The 18,377-nt window shown below is 38.7% G+C and overlaps 3 protein-coding genes and 1 long non-coding RNA gene across 9 annotated transcripts in view; 2 read left to right on the top strand and 2 right to left on the bottom strand.

The window, feature by feature from the left end:
* The window catches only part of LOC105666554, a 137,945-nt gene that overhangs the window by 40,324 nt on the left and 79,244 nt on the right, over nucleotides 1–18,377 (top strand). The window lies entirely within an intron of this gene.
* On the top strand, nucleotides 11,018–11,632 carry LOC100645469 (chymotrypsin inhibitor-like). Its single transcript, XM_003401206.4, has 3 exons — nucleotides 11,018–11,147; nucleotides 11,250–11,353; nucleotides 11,444–11,632. Exons 1-3 carry the CDS (start codon nucleotides 11,096–11,098, stop codon nucleotides 11,522–11,524), a joined length of 237 nt encoding a protein of 78 aa, XP_003401254.1. The 5' UTR covers nucleotides 11,018–11,095; the 3' UTR covers nucleotides 11,525–11,632.
* LOC100644982 (chymotrypsin inhibitor) lies at nucleotides 13,328–14,328 on the bottom strand. The gene is made up of 3 exons (XM_012317007.3): nucleotides 14,168–14,328; nucleotides 13,725–13,843; nucleotides 13,328–13,610 (listed from the first exon to the last, which is right to left on the bottom strand). Exons 1-3 carry the CDS (start codon nucleotides 14,217–14,219, stop codon nucleotides 13,530–13,532), a joined length of 252 nt encoding a protein of 83 aa, XP_012172397.1. The 5' UTR covers nucleotides 14,220–14,328; the 3' UTR covers nucleotides 13,328–13,529.
* On the bottom strand, nucleotides 16,609–18,141 carry LOC100644783. Of its 5 annotated transcripts, none has more exons than XR_007226459.1 (5): nucleotides 17,929–18,141; nucleotides 17,366–17,413; nucleotides 17,195–17,292; nucleotides 16,881–17,057; nucleotides 16,609–16,789 (listed from the first exon to the last, which is right to left on the bottom strand). XR_007226459.1 is itself a non-coding variant. In XM_012317008.3 (5 exons), exons 1-5 carry the CDS (start codon nucleotides 18,029–18,031, stop codon nucleotides 16,740–16,742), a joined length of 399 nt encoding a protein of 132 aa, XP_012172398.2. In that variant the 5' UTR covers nucleotides 18,032–18,141; the 3' UTR covers nucleotides 16,609–16,739. The 5 variants fall into 5 exon arrangements, 4 of the variants coding, with proteins under 4 accessions (XP_012172398.2, XP_003401249.2, XP_048268341.1 ...); XM_012317008.3 differs by having other exon boundaries at nucleotides 16,955–17,057; nucleotides 17,195–17,289; XM_003401201.4 differs by having other exon boundaries at nucleotides 16,955–17,057; nucleotides 17,929–18,133.

Below are 18,377 nucleotides of genomic sequence, written 5' to 3'. Positions count from 1 at the left end.
TGCATGCTCGAATCGCCACCTGCGTAAACGGTTCTTCTTTTCGGGTGATCACGTGGTCGCCCAAGGGCGAAACTTTCCAGCAATAGGAAATGGAGAGGCGAAACGAGGCAGAGGCCGGCCCTTTCGCTCCCTTCGGGCGCCGACTTAATGGCGACCGATCGGCCATACCGTTGTTTACGATTAGGATCGTAACTGCTAGTCGAGACAGATAGGATCCAGAGGCCCTAACTTGACACTGGGGAGGCAGGCAGACAGGTGGAACGCTTCCTGGAATCTAGAATAGCCGCGTAACCCGTTTTATGGATTTCGTTATCGTCGATTCGGCCGGTTATTATACGCCGTTAGGACGAAACCGCGATAGCTCCAACCGATTGCGTTCCAACGATTTACGAGTCTAATAGAGGAGGCGACACGTGAAAATGGCGGCCCGGCACCCCTCCATTTTTGTTTCCATATCAGCCTTTTAGGCAATTTTCCCTGAAAAGGATTCCCCTTCAATTTTCTTCCATTAATTTCTCTCCGCTTTATTCGCCTTTTATTCCAAACGAAGAAAAATACTGAAACGTATCGGCAAATTACGGCGTCGAACAAAGCGCGCCATTAGAATTAAAAGACACTCTGTATAGGCTGTTCGTTGCAACGGTGAATTTTTTTACATCTGCATGTTTCAGGCTCTTTCGTCGATCTGACAAGAAAATCTTTCGAGCAAAAGTCAGCATTCGGTTGGAAACAAATCGAAGAACTCGCGAGAAGAACCGCGACAAGCACGTTTTCGTTAATTTACCGATGTCCAGCAATTTGTTAGATTCAGAAATATAAATTTTCAACTTTCAATCGAGACGATCATTGAAGAGTCGACAGAGAGAAAAATCAATGCAAAACTGTGCATCCAGCTCGCGCAGGCCGAAGCGGAGCGTCTCTTGGAAATTTCCATGCAAATGGTGCCGAGTTTCGAGGCGGTGATTTTATTTCTCGAAAGCCAATGCCGTTCCCCTGGCCTCTGGCCATGATTGACACGGGCCTCCTGGTACACGCGTGTGTCGTCCAGCCCCACGTAGAGCTCTATTGGGGTGGCGAGTAGCGGAGAAGGGGTGTGCTAGCAACGGTGGCAATGGCGACTCGTCGAGGGTTCTTCAACGTTGCCACCCTAGTCATTACTTCGGCATTAACGGGGGATGATTCTCCCTCTCTTCTTGGCGGATTCACTGGTTCATCGGGACAATCGGACAGAGAACGAACGAGTTGAGGGATAAAGAGTAAAAGAGTAAGGGTGACAAGGAAAAGGAAGGAGTTGTCCAGGGAACGAGCGTCGGCCGAAGTTAAATCGTTGGATTTACGAGCATGGTCGTCGTTTTCCAGTTTCTCGCGTTTCTCTGTGTTTTGCGCTTGTATCACCGATCTTCGGCCGTCGAGCAGGGACTTTGAAGCATCGAGCAACGCTTAATTACGCAGTGTCGAACCGTGGTGATTTTCGCTTATTACCGTGCTAATAAGTAGATCGCTTTTTACGTTTTTATATACTTCTGCGTAATGCGAGTGGTCTACAGTTGCTGGTCGATTCGACATGTTTGAAAGTAAACAAATCGAAAGTGTAAACAAACGTATCGGAAAATCCGAGTATACAGATGGGCAAGGTAAATAACCAAACGGAAAGTAACAAAGAAAGCAGGAAATTAGGTCAGCGAGACGCGTCATAACCGAATAAACAATATGAAAGACGACCTACTTTTTCTGCTTCTAGACAGAAATTGCAGAACAAAGAAAACCGCGGTTGTGTTGGAGTTTGTCCTTCGATTAATTTTCTCCGAAGGCGGCATTAAAGCGGCGCCTGAGAGACGCGTGACGCATCGTTCATCCAGGAACCTTTAATCCGACACGCCGTGCTCGTTCTCTAATTCCGTCCGTGTCCATTGTTTCGCAAGAGTCTGCGAGCTGTCGCCACCAGATCGAGGGATTCGTGGACGCATATTGCGTACCGGATCGCCGCAGCTGCTGCGGTTTCCGGGCCCGATTGCCAGTTGGTCGAATCGTTGCCAAAATTACGTTCTTCTTTTCTTTCCTACGCTATACTTTCTTGCAACACTCCCATAGCGCATCTTTGATATATTCGCGTTCCAAATATTCGCGCAGCTTCGTTACTGTCGTGCACAGTTTGGAAATCCTGCTTATCTCCATATCGTCTGCATCTCGAAGACACAGATCGAATAAGAAACGTTCCTCCAAATTTATTAACGCGTTACCGTGATTCATTCGAGCAGTTATTCCAGCAAGATATTTCAAACCAGTAGGTTATCGATCGAAGGAAATGCGTAATGAATTTTAATATATCGTTGGTCAATGTTTATACGAGTAATTAAAATTTATTAGCCGCTGATTCTACAAAAAGTTCATGAATATTCCTTTTAGCCGTTGGTTTATTCATAGATTTTTATTCACAGTTTATTCATAGACTGGTTAATTCATAGATATATTTCACTACTCGTAGAGTCTCGCTATAAATTGTAGAGAATCCATTGGTCTCGCTACCTTTTCGCGCTTTCACGATCGCGATTCTGTAAAATTCGTTCTTGAATCGCGTTTTGCATCCTTGTGATCTGTCTGTCTGCCAGCTACAAACAAGGATACATCAGCGTCCGTGGGTATTCGAACGTGTTCCCGTGGCTTGTTCCCTCGAAAAAAACGATTCAAGGGATCGTTCTCCTTTCACGAGCCTCTTCTCTTCTCTTCGCGCTCGCTCCTTCGCCGACTTGGAGAAGAGGCGATGGATTATTGACCGGTACGGTAATACGACGCTAGACACGCGCACTATTGCGAAATACAACGAACCGAGAGGTCCTTGGACTCCATTCTGGATAGAAATGTTTGCGTTCCTTGGACGGTAGCTACTGTTGCTACTGGCTACTACAGCGACCCGGTGAAAGGCTGCGAAAATGTCAGATCGCGAGTCGGTGGATACGATCGACGCCGACTTCCTTGTTTAGAGATAAATCGATCGCGGTTTGTGTAACTTTGGCAATCCTGCGCATCTCGCGTCCCAATTGTCTTAGCGTTTTCGGTGCTTTTACCTTTAATGTGCCGTATATATCGCCTTTAGTCTTCGTCTTTCACGAATTATTACGCGTTAAGTGTAAATATTTTTCGCAATTTTCTTAGAAGGTCATGGAAATCATTTTTTAAGAATCGCGTAATTCTTAGCTTACCACGATCAGAGTAGGATCGTAGTAAACATGATACAAAAGTATTTAAAGCAACGAACGAACGGAGATAATGCTGCGTCAGAATATTAATGCGAGTAACAGTACACGATATTACAATGTAGTAGTCTTGTTACGAAGAATTTAATAAATCCTCGAAGCAGTTTAAAGCCTCGCGTTTACTAGATATCGATCAAACGATTACGCGGGCATTTGACACGCGTGTAGGTATCGTGCTAAAGATCCGTATCGTATTTACCATTAGCCTCGTTACAAACACGGAACACCGATAAGCGAATATAGAAACAGAGATCTGATTTTTCGGTGAGAAACTAAATCTGCAATTGTCAACATATTTTTTTTCGTCGACCTACGTACGTAAATTATTTACACGACGTTGTATCTATCTTCTCGCGATTGCCTTATCTTTCGCCATTTTTTCCATTCGCAAACAAATATTCTCTAACTTTTCCCAATATAAGCGCCAGGATCGTAAATAACGAACCTTCTTTGGAGGATATATCGTTTCTGGTCATCTAATTAGTACGACATCAGTTTCAGTTTCTTAATTACGATACGAAGACTACAGAAAAAAGACACGACGAGTCAGATTTTTCGGATTCTTTGGGGAGGGGGGACACAATATTAAAATTCGTTACGCGGATTAAACGATTTTACATCTCCGATTGGATAAGTACGTATTTTCATATACCTTGATCATTCTTCTGAACATTTCGAAACGTATCGAAGGTTCTGAGCAGCCGCTAATTCTTCGACTGTATTACACCGTATTTTCCTTCGATGCATAAAAGGCTCGCGAGTGATCTGACGTCGATTCGCGTGTCCATCGGCTTGCGAGAGGCAGGTTCACGAACCTCGAAGCGGCTCAAGGATGCACGTGGTTCTCGTCGCCTGGAAATACGTGCTGGTACGCGCTCGCGCGATTGCATCGCGAGAGGATCGAGCTACGCGAGTGCAAACGACGGTGAACGCTTCTATTCCGATATTTTATGCCAAGTGGGACGGTTCGCCTGACGAATTCGCACGCGAACGTACGTTTGTAACTAGGTGTATCGTCCAAGGGAAGCTAAACCGACTCCTGAGAGAAAAAGGCCAACGTATCGTAGGGAAGTGTAAATGAATTGCGAGTTTTTCCGCCAATCCGTGTTCTGCTCTTTTTTATAAATCAGACATTAAGAGCAAACGTTTTTCTCAATGCAACTTTATAGCGTTAACTTATTCCAATAAGTTGTATGTTAATTTTATAAAAGGACAAACTCGTATTTTTTAAGTTAAATCCAGATAATATAATGAAATCATTGCACCGGATATTTTGTGCTTACGTTTGCTTCGAATAGCGAATTAGGTTTCGATTTTGCTTTATAGATCTAAATATGTTATTTGCTTTGCGGAAGACACTTTTATCGGTGATTATCTTCTAGTCTGGAAATCGACCTCCGCTTCCATAAATCACAAAACTGTTTGCAGAAACAAATTGGCTAGAAACCGTTCGAGCAGATATAATACGTATCTTGACGAGTTGAACCTGTTACCCGAGGCGAATTCGTCAAGCTTATGATCTCTCATTGAACGAGGAGATTGGCAATAATAAAGCAAACGAGATGGGTGGTCTCAATTTTAATTTTAGCAAAAGTCACGCCTCGGGGCTTCATCCCGTAGAACTTAAATATAGAAGCGGTTAAGTTGAACAGTTGTTAGCGAATAATTAACGTTCCACGAGGTACGCGAATAGTCTCTCTCCCTTCTTCGTGTTCCATCGGCCGTGTACAGGTAGAATCGCGTGTCGCGAGTCAGAGAATGGCGCGTGCAACATTTTACAAACGTCTGGAAACGCGTTCAGAATTAACGAAGGAGAAACTGCACCCGTTAAGAGCGTAACTGTTTGGCGTTATTAGCCGGATCTAACGGTGCGAAGCGACGTTGAAAATATACGTCGACTGCCTCCAAGCGGAAAGAACGATCGGACTTCCGAGCCAGTAATTTTCGCACTTAGTGAACGTCAGCAGTTTTCTTCCCTGTACCTTCAAAGTATCCGGACAGTTGCTTATCTTTGACGAGATGAATCTTAAAATTATATAATAATCTTTTTCCTCTTTTAGAACGCTCATACTCCGAAAAATATTTCGATGAACATTCGCCGAATCGATCTCAGTCCGTGTCGTGAATTTCGGTACACGCGTATTACCAACAACGATTCTCTCGTCCCTCGACTCGTGTGCCGTCAGGAAAATACGACGACAGTTATCGTGGTTGCTGGACTCGCGAAAGGGGTTTTCACGTTCCCCTCGTAAAATTGTGCACATGTTTCCTTGGCAACCATAAATAGGTGCCTTGAAATTTGGCCCAGCATCGTCGCAGGTGGAGCGTTTATTCTGAACCAGCAACGAGTGTAACAGCGAATGCGTGTTCTGACGAACCGTCGTTTCGATGAATACGACGGAGCAATCAAACGTGGTAGACTGTTGGTTGTTCTGTCCCGCTGAGATCACATTTTTGTTCAGATGAAAACAATAATTGCGCAGCAGAAAAATCGTTGACACGTCTATCATCGTCTCTTTTTCTGCAAATAAATCGTGCAAGTTATCTAATTGTTCTATGTAACTAAAAAAGAAGTCTGTTATTTACTATCCGTGTAACCAATTTATTAATGCTATTACTCGATAAATTACATCGCAAGAAAGTCTGGATATCTAATTGCTTAGAACGATAGTTCTAAGTAATCCACTATAATCGTAACCTAATGGTAAAGTCCGCGATTTCGCGGATTTTTGTCATAGCTTCGTCCGTTTCGCTCTTCGCACAGAGAAAGAGAGCCTGCTTGTGATCTTCCTAGGATCTTTGCGAAAGAAACTAGAAAGCTTTTCCGTACGGTTGAAAGCATCCCCTTCGCAGTTCATCGTGAGAAGCGTCGAAAGGACATTCGCTGAAAGCAGAGAGACGCAAAAGGCAATCGGCAAATCTACACCCTGCATTCCCGCGCCGCCCCAGCGAGGAATCCAATTTGCCAAATGCTTTAATTCGTTCAAAGGCAACGCATCGGCCAGCATACGCGAAGCCGCCGCGTCCAAGGCTCGGTTGAAAGCGCGTCACGGATGGACACGCGAGAGAATCCCCTTGTCGATGCGGGCGCGTGCACCGGTGTTTCCCTGGCAACCGTAAACAGGCGTGCGTGATATTCTAACGGATACGGTGGCCAGGTGAGGCAACCCTTCCGCGTACATGAAATACAACCGCCTCGTTTCTCATTTTTCACGGTCGCGTCGATTCGGATTAATTCGCAATGTAGCCGGTCGTATTCTCCACGCGAAAGCTTTTGAGGATACTTCGCATTGTCGAGAACGTAATCTTCTTGATCGACCGTGCTCGTCGAGGTTTTACTACATTTGCTATGTTACTTTCGCGCAGAACAAGCGCAATCTTCGTAATGGAAAGGAATCTGTCCCGCGACGCCATGGACACCGTCTTCTTCTCCGGAATGGGGATTGAGGATCGATCACGAATAGTGCACGATTAAACGACGATCAGAGCAGAGTGAACGAAAAGTCGTGGAAAATGGCCATTTAGAGTATTGAGTAGAGGGTTGTTTTTTTGGCATTCAACTAAATGTGGTTCGAGAATTTCTTTTCTACGATCATGCGATACAGGAGCAACGTTTAAACCGTAGATGTTTATGCAAATTTATACTTTTATGAATACGAGTAACAGATATTTGTTTCATCCTCTAAGCATCGTGACAAGTATACTTTATTTTCAATACTTTGTGTGTGTGTCTTTAGACATTTTAATTTTCTGTAAATGCATAAGTATTTGCGGACTAGTAAGGAGATTATGTTTATAAACGTCGATGGAACGATCTCTTTCGAAGTAATTCTCTTGAGAAGCAATACGTCCATGGAGATTTCTGAATCGGATTAGAGACAGATAAAATGTACAAAGTACGAGCCGATTGTGGCCTTTTTTTGTACAATTATTCTGGTGTCTCATCGACGATAATCGTCGCGTTTGCTCGAAGAACACTGGCAGGTAATCAAAGCGCACCGACCAAACGATAAAGCGGACCCCTAACAGCTAGGTCGATTCGCAGAGTTCACGATAATCCTATTAGAGCGTTAATGAGAATAGACATTTGCAAACTGGGATACATTTCACAGTGTTTGAGGCGAAAGTTTGAGAAAGCTAGGAAGTTCGATGGATGATCCAAAGACAACGCGATTTTACGGCCGCGTTTTAATTGAGATATAAATCGCCGGTCCTGCGACCTGAACCACGGTCCAGTTTTATTACGGAATTTAATGGTAGCCATCTACCTAACGACCTCCGCCTCTTTCTCCGCTAAATTTTACGTTTAATTCTCCTTTGATCCGTCTAGTCTTAAGAATAGCTAATTAGTCACAGGTGGTAATCAATGCTTGTTAAAAATTTTATCGGTATAAATTTTTCCTTAAGCTTCTTTCTATTTTCCTTTATCGGCTTTTGCTTCTTGTACGGAATTAACTTGTCAATACTGCACGGATTTACGTATTAATACCGTTAATGCGTGAGGTTATCTTATCGTTTATTCAAGTCTATTAAAAAAATTTATTGCTTCGTGACACAAGTCATGTAATCTGGACCACGATGTTTACATTTAGGTGTTATTTGCTTATATCGATTATTTCGGTAGATAATGAGTTGGGTATCACGTATTTGTACATCTTTCTCTTTTGCGAATATTGGGTATTCTGAAACATTCTTTCAAATGATTCCTCTTAAAGATCCTTTCGCTTTTAAAATCTATTTTAACGACGAATGCAACGATATAATAGTATAATTTGTAATATACTAAAAAATTACAACAATCTAAATATTTTCCTAAAAATTACTTTGAGATGTTTGGTACTCGTAAAAAAACTCGTAATCAAGAAATAAAGCGTTGGAAAAGTTCCTGGCGACTGGCAACCAGCCTAACACTGTCGTACACCGAGTCGTATTCGATAATACGTGTACCTTTTACCGACAGTGGCAGTTAAACGCTACATAGGACAATTAGACAATATTTTCTGATAATCAAAAAATGCTCTCCTACCTAATCGCTTATTTTTTAATTCGTTATATTGTTCGTGCTCGAGTACCTATATTCGATCATTGTATATTAACTATAATATTTGTCAATTGTTTATTCGTTAATTAACGTTATGGACGAAATTCGCGCGTAAAACGAAATAAAACGAAATTCGATACTTACCATTGAGTGCTTAAAAAACCTTACACTTTTGGCGAGGAAGATGTCTGGACGCGAAATAGACGATGATCCAGTGAAAGATTTGTAACAACTCTGCTATAGAGATCTTCAATTTCCATAAATCTCATCGCGCCAGAGCCTCGTTCGTTGAGATTTTATGTGCTGCCGGTGCACTAAATTTTCGACCGTAAATGGACCGTTTGAGACAAGGATCCTTTATATCGTGAGACTAAATCTCGCAATAGCGCTATGAATATTTTTCAAATTTTCAATGATATATCCTTTTTCTCCTAATCTTAATCTCTTCTCTTTTATTTATCATTAACTAATCGATCGTTGATCCAACGTGCTTAGTAGTTTTAATGATTGCCCGATAAACATGCTCAATAGCATTAATAATTGAACATGCAAAGATGTTTAAATAGAGAACAGTCGTGCATCGCTGCTAACTTGAGTTACAGTCGGTAAAATTCCAGTTTTGAGAACACGATTTGTAATATAAATAAAAGACTAGAGGTTTGGTAAGTAGAATTTGTAGGTTCAAAGGATCGATAATACTAGGAAAAATCGCTAATATTCTTCCCAGTAAACATTATCATATCCCTCGTTTTCAATACGTTTTAACATCTTCAGCATGAACATGCGAAGAAGTAGAAAACACACGATGATCTTTCTTTATCTTCTTAATCTCGAAATCTCGTTCATCGAACAAGAAATAGAATTTGGCTATATCTTGGCCGCTCCATTCCGCGGGATCGTCGATCGAGATATTCCATTCGCGTTCATGGAACCACGGGATTCATTCGGAAAAGTGTATTGTCCATAGCCTGGCTGGAGTTCCGTTTTACCCGGATGGAACATATTGAATCAACCAGCCGGAAGGAAACTCGGTTTCAGCGAAATATGGCAGGAATTTCGGTTGCCTTCGATTCACCCTCGACCGCTTCTCCTGCTGCTTCGTCTGACGATTTCGCTTCATCCCGAGGGTCCTCGAAACACGTTTCGAGAAATTCGTGCTGATGAAACTGTTTGGATCCAGATGCAAAACGTAAAATCCAAGTATACTGCTTAAAACTATATTATGCATGTGACATGTTTGTGCTTCCTCGGATTTCAATCGCGTTTTATCAGTAGTTGCGCTTTGTTCCGACGTTTCGTAAATCCGGTTCGTTCTTGAAAGAACGTTCAGTGTGCCCTGAAGCCAGTCCGAAGAAAATACCATCTAAGAAGAATTGAAAGATACCCGAGATACGCTGAAAGATAGACGCAAAAATTGAAAGAATGCACAGAACGTATATAACAAGCAGAAATGCATGAAATATCTGGAGTATAACTATTTTTACAATATTTAGGAAAAAAGCCTTTTGCGTACGTTCTATTTGTTAGTCGTATTCGTAAAAATATAAATTTAGATCAACATCCTGATTCTACCGATCGGTGTACACGGATTCAGCGATTCAACAGTGTTTCCTCGTTGATGGAAATCCATTAAAACCAATGTCTCGCGCTTTGAAAATATTCAAGATATTCGAAACGTTCAAGAAGATTTTCCTTAATCACTAATCAAAGTTATTTATCGCGAGATTGCGATTTTACGCCAAGGGAGCGGCTGAGTTGTTAAAAAGTTGTAACGAGCTGAACGAAGCAAGACTTTTCGATTGTTCCAAAGGGTAAGCAAGTTTTAATTGGACCGGCATGTTTTCACGGGCGGCCGGTTATACCTGGGGAATCGGTAATCGAGGCGATTCGAGAGCTTATTTGCCGAAGGCGTTAGTTACGCGAGAAAAGTCACGTTTGCGGGAATTCAATGCGATTGCGATTTAACGCGGCCTGTTTGCCCGTGTACACGGCGAATAGACAAGCTGCTTGCTGCACAGCCACTGACCACTGTACGCAACATTAGCCCGCCCCTGTACCCCGATAATTTACCATCCGGCCCCCTTGATAAACGCGACTGCATCAGAATGAACTTGCTTGTTATACAGTTGTTGCTCGTTCCCGTAGTTTCCCGTTCCAGACGATATATTAACAGCCAATTAACCGTTCGACCTCTCACGCAGTCGACTTATTGTCGATAACTTAATGTTCTTCCGATTTGCTCGAATGGTTCATGGACGATCAAATGGTTCTCAACATCTTCTGACTACTCTTTGGTCCATTAATGTGATAAATTGCTTTTGAATATGGGTTGCTCGTTAGAAGGTGCAAGATCGACGATTTAATATGCTTCAAGATGGAGATGGTGGATAAGAGATTAGCAGATCGAGATGCGAATACACTGTTCCAAATAATTAGGGAACTTTTTAACATCTTGCTTTTTATCTCATTCTCGTTGCTTGCGTCTATACATCTTTTTACATGATCCTTTTGAATTTTTACTACGTTATCGTGCGAACGATAGATACGTCAATTTATCAAGCTCGTTTTACAATTTTGACAAATATTTTTTAAATTATTTTACGTCAGATTAAGATTATTTTTCTAGATGAGTATACGTATAATCTTAAGTGATTATTTATGGGAGACGAATCGAAAGTAAAAGCGATAAGGGAATAATAAGCGGTTTTATCAGTTTTGAAGGATGAAGGTGTTGCTATAAATAAGCTTCTTTGAAAGATTACCTTACATTTGGAACTACCGTCGAGGAAAGGCATAAAACATGTCTCGTGTTATTGTTCTTCTCTTATTCATTGTCGTTGTTTATGTCAGCTGTAAGTATTTGACAATCAAATAGATTTCTTCCCGATTCTTTTTAGTTCTAGCAGTAGATCCCTTACAAAGAAATTTCTTAATTTCATATTATAATCGCTTAGCGATCAACGCTGGCATAATCTGTCCACCTAACCAAGTATTCAAATTTTGTGGTACTGCGTGCGAGCCTCGATGTGGAATACCCCAACAACCAAACTGTATCAGCGTTAGTGTCTTCAAAGAAATTTCCATATAGAGAAATTTTATAATTCAATTTTAATTCCACTGTGAATTAAAATTCGTTTGTTTCTTTTAGAAATGCGTGACGGATTGTCAATGCATAGACGGATACTTAAAGAATTCGCTGAACGAATGCGTCTTGCCGGACGAATGCTGAGGTTTACGCGTCGTATGATTTATTGATTTATTAAATTATTGCCGGCCAGCGAAAAAGAAGTTGTGTAACTTTCCACGAGAGAAAATAAACGATCGCCTTTCTCGATAACCTACTGTTTGACTTTACTCACCCATTCCGCTAAAATCGACTAACCTCGCGACTGCTTTGTTTGAGAATGAACTAACATTTGCTCGATTAACCGCAAGGTGTGTGACGCGTTATCAATGAACCTACATTATCGATGAGTCATTCGGTACGTATCAGAGACTAAAAGCAAATTAGACGTATAGACTCAATCGCGATGATTCAACTTTGTATCTTTAATTTTGGAGTGGAAATATATCGAAAGTATGAAAAGATAGAAAATATAAAACATCTTCAGCTTGGCATTGATCAATCGATTCAAAGATTGACGTTTAATTCTTTAATTTTGCAATTGTGAAACATTTTTCTGTTTGGTTGCAATAATGTCTGTGATTATGAATGATCGATACGATACGGTTGCTTTTTAGATATCATGTTATTGTACAAAGTATTGGTAAAGATACCTTTTGTAAAAAATTTTTATCCAGAGAAATAAAATAATGGGTGGAAATCTTTATCTACGAGCGCTAAAGAAATTAATTCACGATAAAACTGATATCCGATATATGTATAGGCGTGTAATCAAATATTTGTATATAGCGGTTTTTTGTTCTCAGTTAACATCTCGATGCTTCTGTTGACACTGAATTGCGTCAGTCAATCTTTATTTTTGACCTTTTCGTTCCTAACGTCGACTATAGTCTGTGATTATGTGTTTATTATAGTCGGAGCGCAATGTTCCGATCAGCGCTAATTATATGTTAGGTATTGTTTTGATTCTGGCTTCGATTACATGCTACGAATACGGCTTTTTGGAAAAAGTTAAAGGAAAGGTTAAATTAATTAAATTAATTTTAATTAAAATTAAAAATTAAAGGAGCTATTTGCAGTAGAGTGACTTCCAACACTGTTGCAACACACTTTGAAATTGATTAACTTTTTTAAAATTGGGCCAAACGGCTTGGGTTTTTTTTTAAGAAATCAAGAACATTAGTTTACTAGATGATTCATGAAAAAATTAAAAAATAATTGCATTTGGAACCGCGAAGAAAGAAGTAAAGGTGGCACTTTTCGATTTTTATTTGGGCTTGTAAAGACAATTTAAACAGTACATCGTGAACATGTCTATCATAACGTTGATGCGGAAACAGACGATAGATTTCGTTGACTAAGAGATGTAGTTTTTAGGCCGAAAGTTATGTGATTTTTCGCTATTTTTAACCCTTTATAGCTTAATTAGTTTTGTTTAACATATTCTTAGTAACATATTCTCCGTATAACGTATAGAGGGAGCGTAAGGAAGCGTTAATAACAACATTGATAAGTATCTCAGAAATATTCCAGATTTTTTTAAGAGACGTAGAATAGTCAAAGAATTGGGTTCGTGCATAAACAATTCAGTTAATCTACGTAATATAAAAAAATATATTTGTTCATGGTGCGTTAATTATCCTCAGTAATATGAAAAGTTCAGGTTCAAATTTTAATTAATTAAATACTATTAATGAATTTGCTTTTTTCAATCTAAATATGACTTGAATGTTTGTAGTTACCATTTTATCTAATATAATAAACACAATATTCCTTCTTGAAAATTCTTTTCATTCATTGTTTGCACTGTTTAGTTGATTTATATTTTCGAGTATAAAAATTTATCGTTGGAACTCCATTCGTGTTAAAAAGGAAAATATGGGATTAATAAAGAAGAAGAAGAAGAAGTAAATATCTTTATGTATATTTCATTGGAAATGTAACAAAGCTTAACAAAAGTAAGCAGTACAATAATTGTAGTTATCAGTGGCTACCACTAACAATAAGTAATGATACAACAAATTACGCAGGAAGCATTCTACCGTGCATAATTATTGCGAGCGTTTCTTTCAACCAGAAAAATCGATTGGCGATTGTATTTCGTTAAAATTTAACAATTGCGAGTGAGCACACACTTGTTCTCCTTGTTCCTTACGAAACCTTGTTTACACTGGCAACCGATTACACAATTCTGTAACAGAAAATTCGTGGAATCGTCAAGACATTGATCGCTTTTTGAAGCAATCGATGATATAAATCGAAGAATTAAAATTTTACTCAAATTTATATATTACGAGACACTAACCATAGTGCAGATAGGTGATGCTGATTTCTCACAGGTGTCTACACACGCGGATCCACAAGAATTGAATTCCTCGTTTGGACCACATTCTTGATTAGCCTCTGACGCCTGAGGATATGCGCCTGTAATTAATCGTTGAATGGATAGATTCGTTATCCGATAAAGTTTGATAAATAATCGCGGTGTAATCGTAAGGCGAAATAATAATTAAAAATTAAAGAAAATTCTTTTTATACTTTTTTATATATTTGAGATATTTTTCAATTTCTATTCTTTACATTTTATATTAATTATATTATTACATTATATTAATGACACTACTTTATTCATAATATTCAAGTAAAATATAATATTATTTTTAATAAAAAAATTAAGAGACAAAGGTAAACGGAAAGGTAATAAACCTCGCGTTGAATGAAAACGTAACATAATTTCTGTTTACTTACTGCTGTACACAATAGCTACGACGAGTAAGAGAAGAACTGCTACACGAGTCATGGCGATTAAAGTCGTCGAAATAACGTTGAGATTTGAAGAACTACGGTCAATCTATGTTGCGCCTGTTACGATTGAGTTGTATCTTCTGCCGCTCGCGCTTTTATACAATCCGACGCATGACTTTCACACTCCACTCCCCCTTTTCGCTTACCGTGCTTCCAAAAATTTTTGTCGTAACCGACTCATGCTACTCTCTCGATTCATCGTTTAGCTACTTCGTCATATCCAGATTAGCGATAGCTCGTGGCAATCTTTTTGTTGATTATCGGTGCCGATATCTCGTCTATTGATAGAATATATTCGTAGTAAACAACAAACGAGGTGATGAAAATCCCACAGTGATATTTTTTGCGCTTAGTTGCTGAATCCATACAATTGGAAATTGTGTAATCAGCTGTTTGACAAAAAAATCAAATCCTCTCGTAACTAAATTCTTGTTCCATGCAACAAACTTTTTTTATTCTTCAAAATTTGAAACCAATTCGAAAATGTATATAGAAGTCATAATAAACTTATTGCAAACATATAATTGATAAAAGATTAGTATACGGTAGCGAGCCGAAAAATATAATTAGCGCTAAAGATGGTCTCATTAATTATTCCAGTTTATTAATGTAACGAATAATTGACTGTCCACACTTTGCCAATTTCCACAAGTGTGATATTCTTTCGTGATCCGCTGCAACTATTCAGATACTTTTGCCCGTTAGTGTACCTATCGTTCTCGTGTATCTTATTAGCACATTATTTCACGTTTCATTAGATCACCTGAGCGAGGTCCAGGAAAAATTTCAATACTTTAAGGAAATAACCGATGTTTCCTACGTAATATTATCGTTTATTTATCGAAGAATCGAGTACCTGTTCGTTTCTAATCTCTATCTGTACCATTAGTCGTTGCTCATTGATACAAACACGCCTCTCTTTCACCATATCGTCTCCGTCATGATTTCGAAGGAAAGTTGGCGTCGTTTTGGAGAACGAAACCATTGGGAAAACCGAATACATATTCGAAATCTGTAAAACGAGGTTACGGATAACGACCTTTGCCATCCAATTCTGGCTACTTCGACTCGTGTTTACCGTACAATCTCGTTTCTTCCAAGAAGTCGCCTGTGGCTGTCACGTCTTTCCACGATTCCCGTCGTTTCGTAAATTTCGTCGCGAATTTGTTTCGCCTAAGCGTAACAAAAGCGATTGACAGTGTCAGTGTTAGTATTCTTTCTAGTTCTTTTTTTCTCTTCTCTTTTAATAGAATTCCTTTTGGTAAAACAGGCAAGGGACGTTGCGCGATCGTCGTAGCTCATTTCATGGCACAAATATCACCATTCACCGTGGTTACACATCATTATTTTTTATGCAACGTTTCTTTGTCAAACTCCCAATTTCATTTCTGCAGCATTAAATTTTTGTAGCCATACGAAAGTGGCGTACAAATACTTGTCGTGGTCGCTAATTCGACCATTTGTGTGCATTTTTATGCATCTTTATACATCAGGGCAAAAAGCTGTGAATTTAGTAGGTTGTTAGGTCCTGGAACGATCGCGATAGTATCGAGAGAGGCCGATCGCGCCTTTGATAGCAGTGGGAGTGCTTATCTTCGGCAAATGTCCTCGTATCCGTAGCCCGTAGTTGGTTGACTTTACGCTATTTGATCTTTGCCGAGATCTTCTTAGAAACGAACAGAGTATATTCGAGAAAGATGCCTGTTTTCTCTAAGCCATTTGAATTTTTCAAGCTTCTGGAATATTTAGAGAAGTCGCAGCAGTTTGATCAAGATTTAGCTGTGCCGTAGAAGATTAATATTTAATGTTTAAAAAAAATTTTTGTCTCATCATTTCTAAGTCACGATCTTTTTTAATTCTCCTCGAATTTAAGAAATATCCTAACGATAGAAATGTAGGAAAGAAAAAGATCTGTCTTTGAAACAGCTCCAACCGGTCGGAGGATGCTTCTAGAAGCGTACGTTGATTTATAAATCGACAGTATTTGATCTGGAGTACCATTCAAAGTAAATACACTGTTGGTTAGAAAAATTGTCACATGATTAGATAATTATACAATAATCTTTAATTGGTAGCAGATGCACCTTGTTTTGACAATTCCCTCGATAAATTTAAGTACAACGATTCCATAGTAAATATTTTCCTCGAATTATTCTTCAATGTAACATGTGTTTTGAAAAAATAAGTATCGTGAGATAATATCGGTATCGTTCAAGACGAACAATTAACAAAACTATAATCTGGAGAGGTCGTGGTCTTTGACATCGGTTAAGATTTGCAGAAATTCATACGACTGACCGCACATCATTTGAAGTATGTAAATATGGGAAATTATATAAATATCAAGAAATATATTGCGACAGACGTTATTAAAATCGAATAAGTAACAGCAGATAAATATTTATTTTTCTTCCCGAATATCGTACACAATACGCGTAATTCTCGTTTTACTTATTCTCTTTAAACTTCCTCCTTCCAAACATGGATAAACACCTGTTCAATTTTAGCACCTTGGCTATGACGTATTTGTCGAGGAAGGATCGCTTCGCTCTGTTACCTGTAGAACTATGAAAAGAATAATTATTTCAGGAGATTTCTCATTTCTTGTTTTTTCTAACGATAAGAATACAAAAGTGGAATCTTGTTTTTCATTTACCAAATATAACGAGAATCGTATCTTGGACATTTGACACATTTCTGTATATTCTGCGTATATCGATGATTACTCACTTCGATTTCTGATATTATCGACGATGCAAGCTATGATAGACACGCACACGCCCCCACTGTCCTTGTAGTATCCCGATTTACATTTACAAGTCTTTATGCAAGGCTGAAACAAAGACAATAAATCTTCATTTTAATTAGTTCTTACATAATAAAACGTTGATTTTCCAATAACTTTATCTTTTTCCTCTAATCGGTGTTTTAATAATCAAGATCCTGCCATGTTTTATTCTTCTTGCTTACCCCTGGCGAGCAAATTTCTTGAAAGGGATTTTCGCAATTTTTTGGACAAAGATTGCACGTCGTGTACTCTTCATTTTTGCCACATTTCGTCGGTTCTTCTAAACAGAAACTGACGTTAACATTGTAAATCGAGAAACAAAAGATATATATGAAGGTTTAATAATTATTTACCAGACTTGGTGGTTTCGTCAGCAGCAGTGAAAATTCTATCGGGGGCGACTGAAAGAGTAATAACTCTAATTCCGGTTTCGTTGCAAATTTTTGAAAATATCAGTGTTTCACGTCGAATAGTTAATTATCTTTCCATACTAATATTTTAATCATCCTTTTATGGTAATGAGAGAGTGATAGCGCACGGAAGTCAAAGAGAATAAATTATGGTTTATCATTTGACAGCGAAGATAAACGAATAGAGATTTAGAACGAAGGTTTGGAATGAAATTTCACGACGAAAGAACTGGAAACTACGACTTGTTGGAGATTTTTCAGAGAAAGAGCAAATTTGTAGATATGAAGATGCTCGATAAATTTTCCAGTCAAATAGGTGAATTATTTTTTATTTAGTTTGTAAATATGAAAAAGATAATGTTTCTTAAGAAACATTATAATTATCAGGTGAAACGTAGCTAATATTAAATACCTAGGACCAAAACTTAATTCACTTAAATCACCATTTTGTCTTATGAGCACTTTTTTCAGAAAGCTGCTCGATTTCACAAAGCAGATGTACTTACGTATGAGATAAAGAGTCAACGTGGCAAAAGTTGTTGTTATTAGGTCCATTTTGTCGATTAAATTTCTAGAAACGAAGATTAAGTAGAATAAAACATTGTGCATGTGCACTGTGCAACAGTCGTCTCTCAGTCCTTTTATATATCAACACCTTGGCTTATTCAAAGAGAGCGTAATTCATCTCCGACGTTTATAATCGTTGTTTAAGCGAGTTTGTGCTTATCTGTAAGTTTATTCTTCACATGTATATTTGTATCTTAAGTAGATTTCAATGACTTTAAATTATAATGCATTTGAATTATTTTTTATGAATATTTGATATTTATAATAACGAAATAACGTGACAATATGGTGACTTTTGGTATAGTTGTTAATGATATGACGCGTAAGACAAATTATACGAGCTTCGAATAATTTATAAAATATTCATAACGTGTAAATTTCTTCGCAA

The sequence above is a fragment of the Bombus terrestris genome, chromosome 15 (genome assembly GCF_910591885.1).
Source record: "Bombus terrestris chromosome 15, iyBomTerr1.2, whole genome shotgun sequence".
NCBI classification, from domain to species: domain Eukaryota; kingdom Metazoa; phylum Arthropoda; class Insecta; order Hymenoptera; family Apidae; genus Bombus; species Bombus terrestris.
This window is presented reverse-complemented; position numbering and strand designations above follow the sequence as displayed.